This window comes from Buteo buteo, chromosome 5 (assembly GCF_964188355.1).
Source record: "Buteo buteo chromosome 5, bButBut1.hap1.1, whole genome shotgun sequence".
Classification (NCBI taxonomy): Eukaryota; Metazoa; Chordata; class Aves; order Accipitriformes; family Accipitridae; genus Buteo; species Buteo buteo.
The window spans coordinates 7,936,996-7,952,229 of record NC_134175.1 but is presented as its reverse complement, the minus strand read 5'-3'; the positions used below and the strand labels follow the sequence as shown (position 1 = coordinate 7,952,229).

The window sequence follows — 15,234 nt, the reverse complement described above, 5'->3', positions numbered from 1 at the left end:
TGTCAATCACTGTGATGGACAGGTAGCAGATTTCCCTCCAGATAAAACCTTACAGATGTGAAGTGGGTATTGATTTTTAGTTAGTGATGATAATGCACCAAGAAGTAATAAATTATAAGAAAGCAAGGTCAAAAAGAAAAGGTAAAAGGACTTTGCATTCTTGAGGAGGGGATTTCTCCAGATCCCCCAGACTTTCCTAAGTTCAAAAGTTGCCTGGAAAATGAGTTTATCCAGCTGAAACAAGAAGTCAGATAATGCGGGCCTGCTGAGGCTGGAGGGCTTGTGTAGGGTTATCCATGCTGGGTGGCTGTGTAGCAAAGAGGGAGTAGAAGTCTCCGGTTCACTCTTGTTATTTCTAACACCTTCGTGTCCTGGGGTGGGGAAGGACAAACCTGTGCGAACAGAGTATCAAGGGAGCTTAGCCCCATATTGCTCTCAGCATGCCTGGAAAAGGCAGACGCTTCCCACGGTCAGCATTGCTGAAGAGGGAATGGACCTCTTTGGGGCTCCTGGCTTGGTTGAGCCCCACAGCCTCTATCAGGGTTTGTCTGCAGCCCTCAGCCACCCTACCTCTATGGGAGCCTCCAGCAGGGATGTGCACGTCATAGCCACCTTCCAGCATCTCCCCTCTCCAGCGTCTGCACAGTTACATATCTGTTTACCACCCTGGCATCATCATGATGAAATATTGGCATCCTTATGTTTCACCACAGATTTCCAGAGGGAAATTCAGCCTGTCTTTTTCAGAAAGGGGTCTTAGGATGGGATGAATTGTCCTTCAGAAGTGTCAGTCTCTCTGTAGAGGGATTCTAGAGGATTAGCAGAGACTAGAAACTTAACTTCACATGGCTAAGGTTAGTTGAGTTGAGTCCTAGCTTAAGTGACTTGCACAAGCCTTTGTGAGTCAGTAGCAGAGCTGGGATTAGAAATCGGTCCTGATTCTGACTGATTAAAGCCAATTACTGTCTTTAGTAGGATTTATGCAAGTGTATTCTCCGGTCTCAGCTCCTCTGAATTTGAAGAGTGTGAATCTGGGTTTCATTTACCAATGTTGCTTTACATCCCCCTTTCTTTTTAAAAAGGCCTTAGCGGAAGTGTTAATATGACTTCTGCTTGCTTTAAGAGCCTTTTATTTTCTCTGAGTAATGTAAAGCAGCTGATTCTTTTGGGGAGATGGCCAAGAGGGAGAGCACTAGAAAACCCTCTGGTCCATGAGTGGTTCCAGTTGCCCTTCATTTTATAGCGCACAGTTTCTTTTCTGCACCTGCAGCGCTTGGCGATGCGGGCAGCACATCCGCAGTCAGGCAGCACTGCCAGACCTGGACAGCTCAGGAAGGGAGAGGTGAAACAGCCCGGCTTTACGCTGCCTGAGCTGGAGCTTTCCAAAAATAACTCATAATTTGTATGTCTGTGTTTTTGTGCATGCAAGAAGGATGTTTATTGTTTTGAACATCTGATTCTGCTTGCGAATGAAATCCAATAATGTCTCGTGGCTGCTGTATATGCGAGTGTCCTGGATATCTGTCAGGGCAAAGAGGTGCAGGGTGTAACACCTACAGCCAAGGTGATTCTGAAGCTATGAGGTCTGTCTGCATCCGGCAGGATCGAGGGGCATTCAAGGGGATTCGTAGCTGAGCCAGATCAAAGTTTGTGACCTGGCTTTAGTGGAAGGTTACAAATAGCTTTGCAGCTAGAAAACCTACCTTCAGGCTGCACTCCCATGATTTTCCCGCTGCATAAGCCTTGAAGCAGAGAGGTTTACGTTACATCCACACAGAAAAGCATGACAGCCCTATTCTCATATTAATCCACTCTGTCTTGCATATTTAAATGCAATTTCCTTTCTTCATCCTCCTGTCTTTCAGTCTTTGCGCTGTCATGGGGCAGGGAGTTCCACAGGCACATTTTGCACAGTGTTATGGCTAAACAACTTCATCTAGATACCTCGAGGCTTAATCACTGTGATTAAGAAGCTGTGCCCAGAGGGTCTGGAGAGCTGGAGGTAATTTAGGCTCTGTCTGGAGCACCGTCTGCCCTGCGGTGTAGAGACAGCTAAGCCAGTTTTAACTTTTGAGGACCAGTAGCAAACTCTAAGCTCAGTGCAGGCTGAAAACCCTGAAGGAAGAGAGGGTAAATGAACCCTGTCTGAGCTGTATGCTGCTGTCACTGCGCTGCTTTTACTTAGCTTGTTCAAAGTTCGTTCCTGTGTCTGTACCGCACTGCAGACAAACCCAGTGGTTGGGGTTAGATTGATTTTCCAGGCTTTATAACAAACCCCCTCCCCAGTACCTCCCCACCGCCTCCCCCTCCATGGGGGTCCAGCCACCCCTGCTCCTGAATTCCCCTCCCAGACAAATGCCTGGGAAGGATCTCAGGCCGGCTGAGTCGGGAGGTGGCATTACATCAAGGGAAAGCATCTTTGCAGGACTCCTGAGTCCTTCCGGGGGGAGGAGAAGCTTTAGAAAGCAAAGGCCAGCGCGTAGCCAGTCATTCAGCCTAAGCCCCCACTCCGGCAGGAAGATGAGGGAGGAGGGGATGGGGAAGGTGTAGGGGTGAGCAGGAAGGGGAGACGCTGTTCTATACAACCCCTCTTGTGTCCTTCCAGAGAATGTATCCTCTGCACAATAGCTCACCAGGCCGCTGGTGGGGGATAAAGGGCTCATTTTACCACTTGCCAGGCTCCAAATATTTCCAATTTGCCACTTTAATTGATGTCAATAAGGTTATGCTAAATTCGGAGATTTTCAGCCGCTCAGCATCTGAGTGCTGGCCTGGCCCCCCGAGGTGACTGGCTTTCCCCTCTCCCCCCGCCCTTCGCCAGCACAAATACAGCAAGGCATGCCTGCGGCGGCTGCGGAGATCAACCGAGAGGCATCAGGAGTTCCCTTCCTTCCCTCGCCACGGCCCCGCTTCTGCAAACTCTTTACACTCTTAACTTGGCAGCCTGGGGGTAATTTTGCTGATTGCAGAAGGCAATTGCATTAAAGCACTGGTGGGATCAGGGTCCTTGTGTGAAGGCCTGTAGGCAGCAGCTTACCCCAAACTCACCCGCAGGAACAAATCTGGCATTTTTGCTGCAAAAGAAGAAAAAAAAGTTCATCTGTTTCAGGTCTCAAAGCAGGAAGATCGCTTGTGTGCAAATCTAATTACATTTTCAAACCAAGCACTACACTGAAATGAGCCAAACCAGGACCTGTTATCCTTTAACATTTGAGGGTAAACAGAACTTTGACATTTCAGTCCCTAAAGCTGAGTCTGCATCAAAGCCAGAAAGGGTTTGCATCTGGTTTGGTTAGGGACCTTTGCAAACCAAGCCCCACTCAGACTTCCAAAGAAAGGAGCTGTCTCCAGCGTCCCTTTTTGAAAATATGGATTTTTGCTCCCTGTCTTATGTGTCTCCTCTTCTGGGAGGGCTGTGTGTAGGAAGGGAGGGAGTGCTAGTTCATGGCAGTGCGTGTCCAGCAGGTTTGTCCCAAGTTTATTCCTTTCTCCAGTGTTCATTCTGAACAGCACAGCTAATGTTGTTGGCAGGTCAGCAAAGAAAGACCAAAGATTGAGTGTGCTATGAAGGAATTTCTCAGTTATCCCTATTAAGGTCTTTCAAATAAAGCGTTAGACACAGAGGAGCCAGCTGTGGGGTCTGTCTGTTGTTATTTGGTGGAAGCAGTCCTTCATTCTCCAGCCTGGCCAAACCTATATTGATATTGTATATTATACTGATAGACCACCATTATATGTAGACTATTTCACCCTGGTATGCATGAAGGCAGCTGCACACATACCCTTTCTCCTCCAGACATTGACGTGTTGTCTCCTGTGTTTCTCCAGGTGATGAGCATCCTGAGCAACCCCAGTGGGGTTCCTCCGCAACCGCAGGCTGACTTCTCCATCTCTCCCCTTCACGGTGGCTTGGACACCACCAACTCCATCTCTGCCAGCTGCAGCCAGCGGAGTGACTCCATCAAATCTGTGGACAGCCTCCCAACTTCCCAGTCCTACTGTCCTCCCACCTACAGCACCACCAGTTACAGTGTGGATCCGGTGGCTGGCTACCAATATGGACAGTATGGACAAAGTAAGTGCACTGATTGTATTCCCCCTGCACAGGGAAAAGGAGAAGAGAGGGAGGGAGTGTAAGAACATATAGATACTCTATTGGAAGGGATTCCCATGGAATTCTGTCCATCGAGAGAGAAAAAGGGAATCCACTCTCCAGACACAGATGGACATTGCTTCACACAGCCTCCCCAACACCCTTGCAGTCTGATTCAAAAGTCCCAACTGAAATATTTTAGGTAAAACATTTCTATTAGAAAAGGACAACTTCCAGACCTCTACCCTTCCCCCTCTCCAATTCTTGCTTTTCCAAAAGCCCTACAACATGTTCACCCTGCTCAGCCAAAAGAAAGCTGGGATTTTAATGCCATCACTTAGTGATGCAGAACTATGTGTCGCTTCCTCCCCTGCCCTCTGTAAGGTAAGGGCTGGGACCATGCTCAGAGATTTTGCTACTAAAAATGTTAAGCCAATGCTTGTCAGTTGGGCTGTCATTCTGCGAAAGCTGAAGTGAAGCTGGAATTGCAATCCTGAACCCAAACTTCAGACCCAAAAGGCAGAGGGACCCTGGGAGGATCTGTTTCTCCTCCAGAATGGTTGGGTCACAAAAACACCAGCGAGCCTGGCAAAGGGCTCACCTGCTGGTGTTAAACTAATAATAAGTGTGGTGGTGTGAGAGAGTGATCCGTGGAGGGTTAAAGGTGCATCCTCTTCCTCCGGGAGCGCTCCTGCTTGCCCATAGCTTGTCCTCAGTGACCTTTCCTTCCATTTGGCTGTGGCTTTTTATTCCCCTCTCCGTCACAGCCCTTTAATGTCTTTAACTTCTACAGCTAAATGAGAACCGGCTGTGGCGGCAGACGGGATCAATAGCAGCTTCCCCCCACCCCTCCTTTTTTTGTTTTTCGGGAGTTTGATCTGTGACCCCTTGACCTTCCCCTCGCTTCTGGATGTGAGGCTGGACACACGTGCTATTGATAAAAATCTTAAACAAATTCCAATACCATGTATTTCCAATAAAGATTCCCTTGGGCAAGACGTTAGTCACACCCATGTGTGTAAAAAATAAAATAAGGAGGACGAGCTACGTTTTCTGAGAGAGAGAGAGACCAGCAAAGGAGAAGGAAAGAGAAAGAAGGGTTTGTCTTGGTTTGATGCTGGAATTTTTACTTGGGCCTCTCCTTATGCTGATGAAAAACTGCTCATGCAGCCCTATTTATGTTGTTTTATTTGCCCCCCTTTCCTGATTTCTGTCGCACAGCTCTTTATTTTCTGCTAGACACCCATTAAATTTGCAAGTCCAGTTTAGAGCCCACTGAGCTCGGTTTGGAACAGGAGTGTTTTCCTGTTAATAGTCATGAGAGACCAGGCTGCCAACAGGCTTGTGCCCAGCAGCAAGTCTTGCGTGGTCAACAGAATTATTCCAGATGTGTTCCATGCCCAGAGACATGCAGGTAGCTAGTCAGGAAGGCGTTCTTCCTGCTGGGGCAAGGAAGGTAGGTGAGAAAGCATAATGCAGCATCCACAGTGCCACTGCTTCCCAGTGCTGGGAGCTGGAGTCACACCTGGGAAGTCTTACAGCCAAAGCCAATGCCATGCTGCATGGCAGCACAAACCAACCGTAGATGTTCTAAGGTGGGATCTACGTTAAGCAGCAAATTCTGCATGTGCACATGTACGTATATAGATATTTGTATTTACAGCTCTGTACAGGCAATATGTAAGTCCACTTCACTATAAATCTTTCTTATAATGACACCCATTTATAATAATCTCTGTGTGTGGAAACACTTTTCATTAGTAATTAGTCCTGTTAGAGCAATCACTTACATGAAGTTGACCTTGATATAACAACATTTTTTCTTGTCTTTCTTGGTGCATGTTGTATTTAGCAGATGCTTCTAATTCCTCCTGCTTTTTAATTCTTCATTGCTTCTTTTCAAATCCTGTTTAAATGCCAATCAGTGTGAGGTGACCTCCACAAGATCAGTATTTATTGACATTCAGTTCAAATCATATGTTTCTTCCTTCTATGATGCAGCAAAAAAGTATCAAAACTCTTTTTAGTGAACACTGATATAATAAAAATGGGGGGTTGTAATGGTGGCGGCAGGCTCTGTATAACAGGGGACATAATGAGGCCTTGTAAGTAAGAGCTCTGTAGCTTTGATAGGCTTTGGACCTGGCCTGCAGAGAATCTCTCTCTCCCCACTTCTCTCCTGCTTATTCTTGCTTTAGAAACACAAAACCAGACACACTTTCTCTCTCACATAAGCAAATAAACACCCAGAGTACCTTTGGTAAGTTTCTGGTTTTATTTTGGCTTCCACTGTATTAAACCAACAAACCATATCTTCGACTTCTGGTGTGGGATACCCTGGTGCCTTTGAACTCTTCCCACTGGCACAAAAAGCAATATTGGGAGTTTAGCATGGCTTTTTTAGAAGATGGGATCACCATCAAATTTCCATTTTGCTGGGTACCGCTCAGAGCAGGATGACCAGCTCCAAGCATTCATCGCCCTCCTTTCCCAAGCACCCATCTGAATTCACCCACAGAAACAGGTGACAACAGAGACAGAGGCACAACCACACACACACACGCAGCAAGTCCGAGGAGTGAATTTCCTCTTTACCTACAGCCTCTCAAAGACATTATTTAATATGGTTACCTGAAATATCAGGGGACCAAGCTGATAAGGTCTGGACAAGAACCATAGCTTGGGGTCTAATCCTATGTACAACCCCCTTGCAGCTAGAGTCACCATAATGCATTACAGAGCCCAGCGCTCCAGTCAAGCTACCCCAGGATCCCAGTCCCCAAGGAGCACCAGCCAGCATGCCAGCTCCACTTGCCTAACTCAGCTCCTTTCAGACTCTACCGCCTGCAGAAGCCATGTTCCCCAGCAGGCCTCACTTCGGCCCCAGATAACTCACCCTGTGCCGAGCCTGCTTGCTTCCAGCACACCAGCCTGCCAGCGCTTGCACAGTCTGTGCTGTCCCAGCCGGTGAGGAGCAGAGATGCCAGATTAACGTGGTCCTTGTGGTTCCCAAAGGCCGGAGCTGTGTTAATGATGCTGGTGATGGAACGCAGAAGCGTGAAAGGAATCCTAATAGATATGACAAGTCTAATAAGAATTTGTGTCTGGAAGGGACCTCCTCTGGGGCAGGCGTCTGACAAGACGTTGATGGCTGAAATTTGTTTACTCATTGGCACCGATTGTACATCTCCTGCCAGCTCCTTATTAATCTAATTTGAGACATTAAAGCTAGTGAAAGGGAGAGACTTTGACTGAAGCTCAGCTAATGAGCAATGTCACCATCCTGCCCCGGTCCTCTTCCCCCTCAGACCACGGGGCAGTCAGGCAAGCTGGGATACAGGTTCACGCGTCGCCTCAGGAGTTGTGGCTGTGTTTCTCACCCAGATGGCGATAGGCAAAGCGGTTTCCCTTAGGAAGGGTGGATGAAGGCAGGCAGCAGAGCTCGCAGAGATGAGTCAGCATGCTGCGGATGAGTCAGATTCAAGCCCTGTCCAGACTTGGTGAGCTTCCACTGAAATTTCTGGAATCATTTACACCAGCATCACTGAGTGCAGAAGTTGGCTTTGCCACTATGAGACGATACAGGGAGGTGAGGCTGGAAGGCTTATCCCGCTGGCTTTCTGCTCAGGCTTGTCTTCAGGCAGCTCCGCTGGAAACACCATTGTCAGTGGCAGAAGTAGAATTTTAGCTCTTTTCAGTAGGTCCACGGAGACCTACCTAGGTGTTTCTGGCAGGACCATCATCTGTTTGCACTCTTTGCTAGGAATGCAGCAGGACCCTCGTGTGTGTGACAACCGCTGCTTTGGGCCTTCCTTTGTAAGAGTCAGTCTGCGGGGTCTGTTGGTTACACACCCTTTGATGCTGAAAGCCTCATTTCCACTAAATGCTAATGTTGTGCTGTTTTCTCACCCTTCTTTTTTTTCCCCTCCTCTTCAGCCGCTGTTGATTATTTGGCCAAGAACGTGAGTCTGTCTACACAGCGTAGGATGAAGCTGGGAGAACATTCAGCCGTTCTGGGCCTCCTACCAGTAGAGACAGGCCAAGCTTACTGAAGAGTCCGACTGTGCCAACAACCCACTCCAGCAACTTGGTACCACTGGAGAAAACACCACCAGCCTTCCAGGGATCTACCTGTACCCGGACCCTACTCCTTCCCAATTCCCTTCCACCTCGCATCAACCTGAGCTGTGAAGGAGACGGGAAAGAGGGGGAGGGCTCTCCAAGTATCCAGCTCCTCCCAGAGCACTCTTCTCAGAGGCAAGCCTGGCCTCTGACCTGACTCATTCTGTGGCCAGAGACAATGGGTTGGGTACATTTATTAGCCCTGAGTTCATGCCCTCCCTCTAACCTACCTGGCCATGGCATTTTGCCCACACTTAAGGACTTTCCATTGATCTAGGTAGTTGGCATAGTCAAAGCCAAATTGGTCTTTTTTTCTTTGTAAAAAAAAAAATGTTTCGTTTTGTTTCCTTTTCTTTCCATTGCTGTAAATTTGGTGAATGTCGTATAGGAAGGAATAACCGAGCTGATCATTTAGGGTGATGTAATTCGGGACCACAGAAGACCTATGGACCAAATAGAAGAACTTGTTTTAAAAAAAAACCACAAAGACAAACAAAACCAGAAAAACATATATTAAAGTGACAGCAAATTTCCCCACCCCATTCTACCCTTCTGTTCTCACTGATGGCTTCCCAAAGCAGGGCCAAAGCAGGCCAGATTGCTGCTAAGCAGGGGCAGGATGGAAGTCTGTCCAGCCTGGGACCTTTGGAAAGTGTAAATGTAAATTGCTGCATGAGGACTGGAGATTATGGGCACAGGCACGAGCAACATTTACTTTTCCTCTTAGGGACCAATTTAGACCTGATTATCACTGAAAAGACACGGGCATCTAATAGCAGCAGGAGATGTGATAGCAAACGCTGGCCTTGCACGCACAGAGGAAGGGCATCAGATACATCTGATGGTGTCGGAGCTTTTGTCTATCCAGTTGAGAAGGGTGAGGACTGTCAGTGGCCCTTCTTTCACTCAGCAGGAGAGAAGCTGGCCACGAGAACAAAGACAAGAGAGGGAAGAGTCAGAGGTGTTCGTTAGCTGCCTGCTTGGAGGGGTCAGTATGCAAAGCCAGGTTCTTCTAGAAGTAAAGGGCCACCTGAAAGAAAATGGTGCTTGTTCTGAAGGTGCTTTCCCGCAGCTGCCTCTCACTGAAGGATGGATGTGGTTGTGGAGTCATAGGGGAGCTGACCTGAAGAGTCTTTCTAACAGCAGCTAGGAAGGAAAGGTGCTCTCAACTGCAACATTGCACCTGTTTGTACTGCAGGAAAAGATTTACCTTACCAACAGCATTCTTTATCCCCTAGCTGCCAGGAGAAATGCTTGCCCCGTCCGTCCTCCTGACTCTTCCCCCACCCCTCTCATTTCATGTACTATTCTGTACAACTCAACCTCTCGGTCCCTTCCCTCTGCTTTTCATTTTGGTGGTGGAGCCTTTCTCTCTGTAAACTATATCTTGTTCTCTGGATTTATCACCCCACTTTTCTGTAGCAGCCAGTGCTCTCACTTTTGTGTTGGCTTACAATTCTGCTCATCACACTGCTCAGATAAAAGCAGCCAAAATAAAAGGGTATTGCTAAGTCATGACCTACATGGGTTTTTAAATAGTTTCTTTTGCATGTGGTGATGATCCTTGATGATTCTTAAGCAGATATCTAATATCATAGACTTTTTTCCTCTCACCTTCCTGTGTTGAGAGGAAGAATGCACTGAAATTTGACCTGAAGAGGGCAAGGAAAGCTACCCCTGAGATAACCACCCTGATGCACAGAATTTATGCCAGGCAGTAGCTGATGTGTAAAGTCCAATGGCAACAGGCAGTACTTAAAGTTATCTACAGTCTGTTAGGGTTTATAATACACTTACTATTTTATATGTCTGCTTTAGGATAATGAATGTCTGCTTTTGTTCACTGGCAATAATGAGGGACCACGTGGTCAGATGAGTTCTGGTCTAGCGTATGCTCCTAGGTTGTTAAAGGGGACACTTCTCTTGTGCTCTCTTCTGTTGCTGCTGCTTCTTCCATTCTTCTCAAATAATCTGATCTTGTTTTTGCAGCTGAAACAACATTTTTCTGGGGAACTATCCCCTGCCTTGCCCCAACATCATTTATCACGAACCACCAAGCCACTTTCTGTTGAGCCTTGAGCTACAGCCAAGTACCTGTTCTGACCAAAGCAGAGTTGTGCTACTTACGTTGCTCAGCATCCTATCAGAGCCACATATGGCTTTCATCAGCTTTGCTTTACGGCTGTGACAGACCCTGCTCTACTTTCCTAAAAGTGTGTTAGTACACCAGCTTGGCCTCTCACATGCTCACTTGCATGTTTCTGTGCAGGAGCTCTGTGTGGGGCAACATCTGCATCCAGAGGCTGTATTGCTGTCATTTATACTGCAGAGATCACAATTCAGCCTCTGCTTGTCTAGCTGTATCACACATAAAGCTTCACTCTAGTTGTGAAAGACTTTATTTGGATCACAAAGCTTTTGAAGCACTTGAAGCTTGCATTCTTCGCATCCTTTCTCAGGGCAATATATAGCACCTACAGCTGGATGAATAGGTGAGGCCAAAGGTACTGATTTCCTTGAGGTGGCTGAAGAGCCAAAATGCCTTGGACCGATCACATTATCTGAAGCACTCTCCCTGCTTTGTGCCACTTTGAGATCTCAGAAAGCAACAAAAGATGCTGGTTTATGTTGTTTACACTTTAAAGCTGATCTAAGGAAGAAATCCTTTTGAATTCCACTCCTGGCTTAAATGCCATTCCCAACAACCGTAACCTTCAGCCACACCTGAACTGAACTGGGGGATTGAGGGTGAAAGCAAGGGTGTCTCCATGATAGACACTAGAATAGAGATTAATGACTGAAGCACCTGTTCAAATTTGCTCCTGTGTCTCAGTATCATTCTGAGCTGACTGCTAAAACAACAGAGCACATGATTTTCTTGTGTGCCGTATTTAGTAGTATTTAAAAGGCCAAATGCCGATAACCACCCAGTCTGGGAGCACCTTAAAATCTACATCCTCCTTGCCACTGGAAGATGGAGTTTGTAGATAGTGATTGTTGGCCCAGTACCTGGCCCAGACATTTGCAATCCCTTGTTCTTTATACTGAAATTTCTGACCAAATGCATTCCTAGCTGCCTGCTAAACTAGAAGGAAAGTTTCAGTTTGTCATGAGAATTGCTTGTCCGCTGCTCCCGCTCGCAAAGACCCATCAGCTCTCTTCTCCCCGCCGTTATCTATTCTCCCGTGCGTGCATACATGTCTCCCAAGCATCCCTCAACAGTGGACAGTTGGTCCTCACAGCGAGCGTGTTGTTGAGGAGGACTTCAGCTGAGCTCAGCGCAGAGTGCAGGACCCCTAAAGTAAAAAGTACTAAAAAGAGGGAGCACTGTAGAAACCTATTTGCCAATTACCTTCACCAGAAAGTCCGTGAACACCTGGGCACTGCTGTAAATAGAGTTCTTAGAGGAATATGAAAAAAGCCCCATGCTAGCGCAAATAGCTATTCTCTGACCTTTCCCTCGTGGTCGCACTTTGTACATTAGTTGGAAATTTGGTCATGTGCTGTATGTTTATAGAAAGTTGACATTTTTTTTATACTAAAACCACAGTGAGTGCCGTGCTAGTTAAAAAAGAAAAAAGGGGGGGTGGGGGGATGAACTGTAGAAATTTGCCTATCGTGTGTTTTCAAAATACATTCCAGACTCTTTGGGGTGGGATGGGTTTGATTTGGGGATTTTTTTGGTTTCTTTGTTTTGTTTTAAGGTACATTCATGTATGAAAGTCAAAGTATGTTTTGTTTTGTTTTGTTTTGTTTTGTTTTGTTTTATGGATTGCCAACCTCAGTTCTGCTGAAAAGAGACAAACTCAGGGGGTGGGGTGGGACGGGGAGGGGGGGACAGAACAGAGGGAGGTGCCTTGAAGGCAAAACAAAACCAAGCATGGAAGAGTAGCAATCGGCAGCAGACAAGCGTTGGACAGCAAGACCCTGAAGAACGTGCAGTCGCAGTCACTCTAAGCAGACCAAATGGGGACTGGGCAGATACTCAACTACTGGTGACTCTGAGGGTGCCTGGGAATCCAGAAATCGTTCTGCACCTCACCCAAACAAACCACCAAGCAAAGGGACACACTCCAGAGACGTTCTCTCAGGTCGACATTTCTTCCATGCCTGCAGATGAGAACTGACATCATTGGGGGAAAGGAAAAATGCCGAGTGGATTTCTTTTACCTCCCCACACCCCTCCCATGCCCCTGCCATCACCTCTCAGCGCCGTCCTGAGACCACAAAACGGACATTGCCTCACTGTGTCCAGTAACTCAGCAGATTGGCTCCTGTCGCTCAGAGACTTTGTGTATTTAATGCTTCTAACCCGTCATCCCTAACACCTCCATATACCCACCTGGGGAATATCTACATAGCACTATAGGACATTCCTTATTCCTAGTAACTGCGGATATGTTGCTTCTGTGTTTGACTCATAGCCATTTTGCTCCATGTGTATGCCTGCGTGTGAGTATGTGTGCGTGTGTGTGTGTGCCTGCGTGCGTGTGTATATATATAATCGCACCATAATTTATTCAGCTATATGGAGTAGTATAGTAGAAAGAGAAACTGGTATTTGCTTTAACTACCTGCTGCCTGTAGGTGTCTCTCTGTAACTCAGGCATAACTGTTATACATTAAAAAAAAAAAGGATTAAAAGTGTCTTTGGGTGGCTTGTTTGCTTGACTTGCTCTGCAGTGTGCCAAGCACAAGGGGAAAAGCTGGTAAATCAAAAATATTCGCACACACATGCAGACTACAGATGTTTTTGCTAAAAAGCAAAATTGTGTGCTTCATTCGTTAATGAAAACGCGGAAAAGCTACATAAATAAATAAAACATTTAATTTCACTGTGACTTTTCACAAGGGAAGAACAATTACCTGGCCTGTTCTAAATACAACCGTTTCTTTATGCATTCATTTTCAGCAAGCTATTGCACGGGCAGAGGAAGGCAGGCTGTGTAGGCCAGGGTGGGACTGGGCTGCCGTGTTAACTCCGAGCTCTGCGGGCACCTGGCTTTCGTTAAAGGCCAAAGCACAGCATCAACAAGCGGAAAAATATTTTTAAACTTTACGGAGGAATACATGGCTCGGGGCTTCAGCAATCGGTAATAAAGCATTTTGCCTTTAAACAAAGCACTGAATTCAAAAGCTGTTCCCATCTGAAGACATTTTGGCTCTGTGTAAAATGAGTTGATCTTCATCCAACTCGTGCTGGATGAATATCCGCACACAGAAACTAGCCTAATTAGTCGCTGTTTTTTTTTTCTCTGGTTGCCTCTCAGCAGAGGGATCAGTCCACAGGACCTAACTGGCTTCCCAAACCCAAATGAGATCACCGTTAGATAAGATACACCAACTGCATGATGAGATGCTGCTTGTGTGTTTGTCTTTTGTAAGCAAAAGAGGCAGCAATCTGCTAGCCTGGAGTCTCCCACAGGCACGAGAAGGCTCGGCGGAGGAACAAGGGCTTTAGCATTTGCAAACTCTGCTCACACCGGCGTTCCTTGCTTCACATGCACACCACTGGTCGTAGCTAGCTTCAGAGTTAGTCCCTTATCAAGCGCCCGCTGAGATTCTTTCTTAACACTATCCTGCTCCTCTTGGTACTATATCTTTGAAGAAATACTAAGCCAGTGCCCGGAGCCCCGGGTTCGGGCAGAGACCTTTACTGGAAGTTGTGCGGTGTTGTCTGCAGTCCCCTGGGCACAGCAGGACTCTGAAACTGTTCTTAGGGCCCGGCAAAGCTACGTTCAGGTTAGATAGGACATAGAAACCCCAGTACAGCTTTCTTTTCCATCAGAGTGACAGAAAACATTTTTGCTAAGAAAATCGGCCTCCCTCACTGAGACAGAAAAGCCTCCTCCAGTCCTAGAAAAAGAAACACCGGGCAGCGGAGCTTGTCCTAGGGCAGGTAAAGTGTAGGTGTGACTCCACTCCACGCCTGCTCCGCTGCCTGGATAATTCACATTTGGAAGGAAAATGGGGAAATGGGGGACACAGGAGGCAAGGGCTGGCCACCCCAGCAGATGGGTTTGCAGCAGAGCAGTGGGCTGGGGGGTTGCAGGGTGCCTGGCCCAGGGCTGGGGCAGCTCTGGGTACACAGGGGCTGCACAGGCTGAAGCTTTGGTGTGCTCTGAGGGCCTCGATGGGGACCACTGGAAAATATTACTTGTCTCCAAATGGGGAAAAGGCTGGAAACCTCTGCTCTTTGCATGATGCCAGGGGCACCAGGCTGTCAGAAACCCCCTTTTTTTGTGATAATTGAGAAACGGAGAGGTTGCCTTTGTGTAAGAATGGCCTTCAGCCATCAGAGAAGGGCAGGTAGCCCCAGCTTCCTAGCTGTGCCCTAGGGGAATTATATTTGGCATCTGCAAATTCTACCTACACCAAAGCCCCCCTTCCCACCTTCGATCTGCACTCACTAGCAGCACTTGATTTTCACCCTGGTGTGTTTCGGCGGTGGCCAAGCCAGCCACACTGTGCGTTCGCACATGGAGGGGTTTGTAGAGGAAGGGACCGTCATTTCCAGGAGCCCTAAAACAGGACAACATTATTTCTAGCCACGTCCCTGTGTTTAAATCTGTGCTGGCCTGCTGCTGAAAAGTAACAGCTTTGTGCTTCTTCACCAGCCCTCCCAGAAATGACTTTGCTCCAGCAACGGTCACGTTCAGGCTCCGTTGCCGCCGGCCCTGTAGTTGCAAGCGTTTCAACACTGCCCTCAACTGTTCCCTGAGCTCCTCGTCCTCTCTCCTAACCACTCAAACCTTATCTGAGGAGCGCAGGATATTTCCCAGGCCTCGCCAGAGTCGATCCGTTGCCCTCTGAAAGACATCAAGGGCGCAAGCTAGCCCACAAGGGAGCTGCTCAGGCCGATACAGCTCCCGCTACAAGTATCACCGGTCAATTATGGCTCTAAGCTGTCGTCAACTTTAATCTGCCGATAAGCTGGTGATAAATCAAATTCAAGTCAATTTGACACCAGCTGCTAACTTTTGCAAACGCGTTGCATCCTGCAGGCTGGGGACAGGGTG

General features: G+C 47.4%; 1 protein-coding gene across 5 annotated transcripts in view; it reads left to right on the top strand.

The window, feature by feature from the left end:
• The window catches only part of PAX7 (paired box 7), a 106,566-nt gene extending 93,809 nt beyond the window's left edge, over window positions 1-12,757 (top strand). For all 5 annotated transcript variants that reach the window (XM_075027537.1, XM_075027535.1, XM_075027536.1 and 2 more), the window contains 2 exons: window positions 3,829-4,075; window positions 8,030-12,757. In XM_075027537.1, the coding sequence (XP_074883638.1) occupies window positions 3,829-4,075; window positions 8,030-8,145 (363 nt within the window). In that variant the 3' untranslated portion in view covers window positions 8,146-12,757. The remainder of the gene's footprint in view (window positions 1-3,828; window positions 4,076-8,029) is intronic.
• Window positions 12,758-15,234: the final 2,477 nt, after the last annotated feature.